Raw genomic sequence first — 7,966 nt, forward strand, 5'->3', positions numbered from 1 at the left:
AAAATCATTCACTCAAACTGGACATATTTTTTTATGAACTGTTTACGGTAAGATATTTCTTTGAAACATTGTTAAATGTACAACTAACATCAAATGTAATGAGTATTTTAAGCTACACTGTCACAAATTCATGAAGAAACACACACATGCATATACTTGTGATTTAGAATAGCTTATTTAATCCACATTCTTAAATATATTTACTTTTCAGTGATATACTTAAAATTATGTTTAATTTTCACTTTGAATAAAACTGTCCCACTTACAGTGCCGCCATCAGTCTTTCCAGTGCTTTGAGCAATTAAGTGTGTCTGAAAACCACTACAGTAACAAGGTCCTAGAAGGTTGCCCATGCACCAGAGGTTTAGATCACAGCTATGTACATAAGTGTACCATTGGTTTGATCCAGCAATTTATAAAAGAAAAGAAAATATGAATTTAGGAGAGATATGTGTTGGCAGGAGAAGGCACATTTCAAGAGAGGAGGTAGTGGCCAATACAGGAGGAAGATAAATTGTATAAACGTATGAAATTTTTGAAAAATACATTTAGAAAATATCCAGTGTTTGCACAATTCTGATGAAATTTCTTTTAATTCTTAAAGAATGAAGTATTTACTCCTGAAATGGAGAAGGATATAGGAAAACAAATAGCTGTACGGGACATAATATTTCTATGTGTGTAAAATTATCTTGACATTATCTTCTATATATCTTATGAGGAAAGTAGATATTTAAAATTAGAGACTATAAATATAATTCTGCTTGGAAATTATGTATTTCTGCTGCTTTTCTTTTACATGTTTAAAAATGTGACAGAAAAATACAAACTTTCATGCTCACTCCCTGCATATTTTATGTTATTATGCTTATTTAAAAATCATTTTCATTATTTTAAGGAAAAAAAACAAAGTAACTTTTATAAAAAATGTTCTATAGAAAAATACTCCTGTCTCTGTAATAAGAAGGGTTATAATAAAAATGCTACCAGGCTGACATACTTTATAGCAGGAACACACCTCAACCTTTTTCTGCCAAGACTGACTGGGTCACTGAGAAATGTTTTTTTCTTCACCTGCAGTAAAATCCACACCATCTTCCAGAGTCAATGGCTGAAGTGAACATCTCCTATGTCAGTGAGTTTATTCTCAAGGGGATCACAGACCGTCCAGAACTCCAAGCTCCATGTTTTGTGATGTTTTTAACAATCTACCTAGTCACAGTTATAGGCAATCTTGGGTTGATTGTCATAATCAGGGTTGACTCTCGACTCCACACACCTATGTACTTCTTCCTCAGTCACTTAGCCTTCGTTGACCTCTGTTACTCTTCTGCTATCACACCAAAGATGATGATGAACTTTGTGGTAGAGCGCAACACTATCCCATTCCATGCTTGCGCAACACAGCTGGGCTGTTTTCTTACTTTCATGATCACAGAGTGTTTCCTCCTGGCCTCTATGGCCTATGATCGCTATGTGGCCATCTGCAGCCCCCTGCACTATTCAACACTAATGTCAAAGAGAGTATGTATTCAATTAGTGGCAGTCCCTTATGTGTACAGCTTTCTCGTTGCCCTTTTCCACACAATCATCACCTTTCGCTTGACATATTGTGGGCCCAATGTAATTAACCATTTCTACTGTGATGACCTTCCCCTCTTAGCTCTGTCCTGTTCAGACACACACATGAAGGAAATTCTCATCTTTGCATTTGCAGGCTTTGATATGATCTGTTCCTCTTCCATAGTTCTTACCTCCTACCTCTTTATCATTGCTGCAATCCTGAGAATCCGCTCTACTCAGGGAAGACGCAAGGCCATCTCTACGTGCGGCTCCCACATGGTAGCTGTTACTATATTTTATGGTACGCTCATCTTCATGTATCTACAGCCTAAATCCAACCATTCCCTAGACACAGACAAAATGGCTTCTGTGTTTTACACAGTGGTGATCCCCATGTTGAACCCCCTCATCTACAGTCTTAGGAACAAAGAGGTTAAAGATGCCTCTAAGAAAGCTTTGGATAAAGGGTATGAAACCTTAAAAATATTAAAATTAAGTAAATAATGACATTATATTTTATTATGTATGAGCAGGAAAATAAAGCAAACTTTTAATTGTAATTTTTTTTTTCTGAGAAGTTGAAAATGTCTCTTACTTCAACAGTCTGAGACATTTTCTGTGATGATCTAAGTAGATCATGGGAACTCAATATAAAAAATCTATTTTCCTAATACATGGAACTGTCTACAATTCACACAGTAATCATACAAGCAAAGGAGAGGTACACTTTAGTTTAAGTCCATGATTCTGAAAAGCCTGTGAATTCATTGCCAATACTGTGACTTATTATTTGATATCATAAACTAGTAAATGGCTCAATCTGGAGAAATGTGTAGAATCAAATCTACTGAAAGTAGATATGGTGTTTAGTGTCAGTTATATGGATATTCTCATGCAAAGCTAAAAATTAATCCATGGGAATTTGGAGAATTTTCATTCCTTCTGAGGAACAAAAGCACTTGTGTTTTCTACTACCTGCCTGATGCTTAATCAAGTAATAGCATGTATTATAACAAAACAAAACTACCAGGTTTGTGGAGTTTATTTACATCTGCTTAACTGCATACATGATCGTAAGGACTTTGTATATACAAGTTCAACTCTATATGAAGTTGTAAAACTGTCATTTTCAAAAATGAAAGATATGAGATAATTACATTATACTGATGCTAGGTTTTGAGATGTAAAGGACCCTCTTTTTATTATTTTTAATCATTCCATGTGTTTACATCATAAATGATATCCCACTTTTTAATTACTCCTCTACCAACACTCCTTCTCACATCCTCCTTCCCCCTCACCTTTGCCGATTTGAGGGTGATGCCCTACCAACCCACACTTTCCAGCCCCACCACTCCAGAATCCCCCTACACCGGGATATCAAACCTCCCTGGGACCAAGGGCCTCCTCTCTGCCAGGTAAAGCTATCCTCTGCTACATAGCTATCTAGAGCCAGGATCCCTCCAGGTACACTTTTTGGTTGGTGGTCTAGAATCTGGAAGAACTGGGTAGTCAGGCCAACCTCTGTTGTTCTTCCAGTGTGAGTGCAATCCCCCTCTGCTCCTCCAGTCTTTCTGCCAGCTCCCCCACCAGGTTCCCTGAGTTCAGTCTGATTGTTGGCTCCAAGCATCCACATCTGCATTGGTCAGGTGCTGGCCAGGACCTTCCAAGGAACCACCACACTAGGTTCCTGTCAGCAAACACCTCTTGGCAGTAACAGTATTGGTTTGGTGTCTGCAGATATGATGAATCCTCAGGTGGGGCCATTCCTGGTTGGCCGCTCCTTCTGTCTCTGCTCTATTTTTTGTCCCTGTTCTTCCTTTGGACAGGAAAATTTCTGGGTTAAAAACTTTGAGATGAGTGGATGGCCACATCCCTCAATCAGGGGAGGTGCCTGTCTACTGGAGGTGGTCTCAAAAAATTCTATCTCCCTCTTCTTGCAGATTTAGGCTAAAGTCATTCCGATTGATTCCCGAGAGCCTCAGGTTTCCCAGGTGTCTGGGACCCTCCAGTGACTAACACCAGTTCCTCATCAATCCTGTTACATATTTTTATTTGCTTTCTGACCCTTTGTCCCTCTTTCACATTTCCTCCAGTCTTGATATGCCCTGCCCCATGCACTTTCTTTCTTTTCTTTTCTTTTTTCTTTCTTTTTTTTTGAGACAAGTTCACATATACTCCATGCTGACCATGTATCATTACATAGAAGAGAATATTATTGAGTTTCTGCTCTTTAATGCTGAGATCACAGATATGAATACAGAACTTCATGCATCCCAAGTAAGCACTCTAACAAGAATATATCTCCCACAATTTTTTCACATGAAAAATGTTTTCGAAGAATATGGCTTACCAGAAAGTTGTACTTGCAAATGTGTTTATTTAATTAGAAATCCTATATGTTTTTATGACACTCATTTGTCTTCAATTTATTAAAATAATTGTAGATCATTAAATGAAGAGGACTGGATGGATGTACACATACTGTTTGGGTATTTTAGAAAAGTAATCGAAGTAGTCAGTTGCTCTTGTCCTATTATTTTCCATCATAAAAGATTGCAATGCTAACAGAAATCCAGCAAGATTAGCTTTAAAGCTTTCAGCCTGTGGTGGTTATTTCTTCTCTGTACTTACTGTGTAGGTGATTCATATATTCTTCTACAAAGTCTTATCATAATTGTGATTTCAAATAATTCTCTGTGTATCTTACTTATAAAATAATAAAAAATTAAGATTGGCCTGGATGCTACAGTTCTACTCAGAACATGGGGAGAAAATGAGTGAGAGAGGGGTATGGGAGGGAGAGAGGAGGGGAGGATAAAAGTGGGACCTGTTCAGATAAGGGAGGAGATTGGGAGAAATGCAGAGTCAGGAATTTGAAAGTACATGTGTAACAGTGGGAGAGGAGGACCTTTGGATAGCCACTAGAAAGTCCCAGATGCCAGGGCCACAAGAGGTTCCCAGTACCCAACAGGGAGGAAGTTAACTGAAATACTAAACAAAGGGGTAATAGAACCTGTAGAGACAATACAATATCTAGGAAATGAATGGGTTGGCAACCCCATAAGAATGATTCACAATTGCTCTACAAGAATAAGGCTCATATTTCCTTTTGAATAAATGTAATTTAAATCTAGTTTGGAGATGACATATCATGCTGCACTATATACTATGGGAAAACTCTTATGTTTAGCATTATTTTCATCTTCAGTTGTGTCTACATATCTGACAAATTAGCAAAACTGTGATCAATGCTCGGCATTCCTGCTTCATATTACATCTGTGTCCTTTTCCCTATTCTTTTAATTGGAATTCTGCTCAATTCTGCATAGATTTTTATCATTAATGACTGCTTAAAACAGGAAGAAAGTGCTAATTTATACTAAATTTACCTTGACTTTCTCCTACGACCAAAATAAGTGTAACTAAAACAGTTTTGATATGTGAAAGATATCACAATCACTAATTTATCACCCACAGCTTCTTTCATGTAATGTTTCAGACCACAGGGATAGCACCTATGCCCTCACAACTGCACTAACTAAAACAAATTTTGCTCTTGGCTTGCCATTTTATCCTTTCCAGGTTGTGTAGTTCTAAAACAACAACCAGTAGCCTTGCAGTTAGCCATTCTCTGTATTTCCAAACCTGAGATAATGCTCCAACAGGTTTTATTTTGACCAAATTGATCAGATATGCACATCTCCTGCCTGACTACATACTCTATTAGCCTTGTGCTATTTTAAATATCTCTTAAACAGTTCACCTAGGTCATTTCCAGACAGAACTACATTCTCTATAAAACTATGTTAGAAATAAATTTTATTCTTTCTTCTTATGACTTATCTCTTATACACTGGAAACAGCGGGTGTTCAAACCATGTCTGTTAGAAATCCATCCAAACCCCTGGTTCTGGCCTTCAAATTAGAGCTCTGAAAACTTAAAGTTTCCAGAGGGAAATAGACTAAAGCTACATAAAATTTAGCCTGGATTATTTTCCACCACTGAATTCAATCCACAGCCCCTTCAGTTGCTAGGTATATGTGTGTTAGTGAATAATACAATACTACTTACTTTACTTACTTTATACAAGTTACTTTAAATACTTTCTGTTCTGGCTATTAAAACTATTAACAGAAGCACCTCATTTAAACAAATCATCCAGAAGTAAAAGGAATTCACTAATAGGGAATGGTATTTTACATTAAAAACATTAAAACTACAAATAAATCATATTTTTACTAATAAAATCTTTGTTACATATAATAACACTGACTTCTTTCAGTTTCCACTGAGGAACTATGTAGTTTATTGATTGGAACTTAAAACACTATTTGGAAATACTATGTAAAACTAATATGCAGTGTATGTGAATGTGTGTGCATTTGTGGATCTACAGGAAGACAGTGGATAATATCCTCTCTCTTCACCTTATATTTTGAAATTGTTTCTCTCACTGAATCTGTAGTTTACTCAGTGGCTAATAAGACTGAGCAGGATACCTCCTGCCTCTGAGTCCCATGTGCTAGGGTTAAACACATACAGTGACATGGTGATTTTTTAAAATGTGCATAATAAGGATTTGAACTAAGGTCATTACCCCTGGGAAGCCAAGAATATTGTCCACTGATATGTATCTATTTCTCTGGTACTTTAGCACTTAAAACTGAGTACATACTTTTATGTTTTCACATTGTTTATCTAAAAGGGAAGAATACCATTACTATCTAACTCACAACAAATAATTACACACCTACCAGAAACCAGGCAAAAGCAATCCTTGATATAATAACATGGTAATTTAACAAAGAGCCAGAAATACTTCAAGAACTTTTATTACCTTACTACTTCCAAATCATCACCTATGGTTGAAATATAAGATGAAAGATGTTAATCTATCACAGTGTAATCTGAAGTGCTTTACATTGTACAGATTTCAGAAATAGATCTAATTCTGTATACTATATACATGGACATAAGACATATATAGACATATGTGTAGGTGTAGATAAATGATGTTTACATATAATCAATGATGAAGACATGCTCCAGAATTAGGATAAATTTTGACAGAGATGTATGTAGATCACCAGCAAAACACTTGTAAATCTAGGTCATGTAGAAGGCTCTGAGTTTCAACATGGGCTATACACAGGCACATGCATACACACAAACACACACACATACCCACACATGCATATATATATATATATATGCATGTGCACATGTACCCATAAAAACCATGAGCAAGCACACAAATATACACATGTACATATACACATTCATATTCATGCATATATAGATGCCCACACATATATGCATACATACACATATATATGAACTTGTGTCATTCCAATATCATGGAGCTGTGAGCATGAATATTAGAAATGGCACTAAGCATTTTCACATAAAATAATAATATAATTAAAGGTCTTTTGACTGCTATCCAGATATTTTGGATTAACTAATGATCAAAGACAATTTATCATTAATTCTCCTTAGAGCACTTTTTACCTCCTGATTTCTCAAGCTGTAGATCAGTGGGTTTAACATGGGAATCACTACTACATAAAACACAGAAGCAAATTTATCTGTGTTCAGAGAATGACTTGACTTGGGCTGCAGGTACATAAAAATAATTGTTCCATAAAATATAGTGATAGAAGTCAGGTGGGATGCACACGTGGAAAAGGCTTTCCTTCTTCCTTCAGCAGAATGAATCCTCAGGATGGCAAAGACAATACAGATGTAAGAAATGACCACAATCACCAGAGAGCACAGGGTGTTGAAGCCTGCAATGATTAGCAACATCAATTCTTTGACATGAGTGTCAAAACAGGCCAGTGCAACTAAGGGAACATCATCACAGTAGAAGTGGTTGACCACATTGGAGCCACAGAAAGACAAGCGGAAGGTCTCCACTGCCTGTGCAAGCCCCACTGTGAATCCATAAATGTATGTGCTGGCGATGACCTGAAGACAGAGCTTCCTAGGCATGAGGACTGCATAGAGTAGAGGGTTCCAGATGGCCACATACCTGTCATAGGCCATGATTGACAGCAAGTACATTTCACAAACCACAAATGTGATAAAACAGCACACCTGAGTAGCACATGCGTAGAAGGTTATACTTTTGACTTCTCGAAGAAAGTTTATAATTGTGTTTGGAGTAACTGAGGATGAATAGCAGAAATCAACAAAGGCCAAATGGCTGAGGAAAAAGTACATGGGTGTTTGAAGCTGAGGGCTGACTTGGATTAACATAATCAGTCCTATATTACCCAAGACAGTACTTAAGTAGATGACTAGAAACACAGCAAAGAGGATGATTTCAAGCTCTGGGTCATCTGTCAGTCCCACAAGGATGAAGTGAGACACTCTTGAACTGTTACCTTCAGCCAT

At 37.0% G+C, this 7,966-nt stretch overlaps 2 protein-coding genes across 2 annotated transcripts; one reads left to right on the forward strand and one right to left on the reverse strand.

The window, feature by feature from the left end:
- Positions 1–1,107: 1,107 nt before the first annotated feature.
- Positions 1,108–2,067, forward strand: OR8U3 (olfactory receptor family 8 subfamily U member 3; the record flags this gene model as incomplete). Its single annotated transcript, XM_080927605.1, has 1 exon — positions 1,108–2,067. One exon carries the CDS (start codon positions 1,108–1,110, stop codon positions 2,065–2,067), a length of 960 nt encoding a protein of 319 aa, XP_080783731.1.
- A 4,957-nt stretch (positions 2,068–7,024) lies between these two features.
- Positions 7,025–7,966, reverse strand: LOC308429216 (olfactory receptor 5AL1-like; the record flags this gene model as incomplete). Its single annotated transcript, XM_080927951.1, has 1 exon — positions 7,025–7,966. The coding sequence occupies one exon, from the start codon at positions 7,964–7,966 to the stop codon at positions 7,025–7,027; it is 942 nt and encodes a 313-aa protein (XP_080784077.1).

This window comes from Micromys minutus (genome assembly GCF_963924665.1).
Source record: "Micromys minutus genome assembly, chromosome: 13".
NCBI lineage: Eukaryota > Metazoa > Chordata > Mammalia > Rodentia > Muridae > Micromys > Micromys minutus.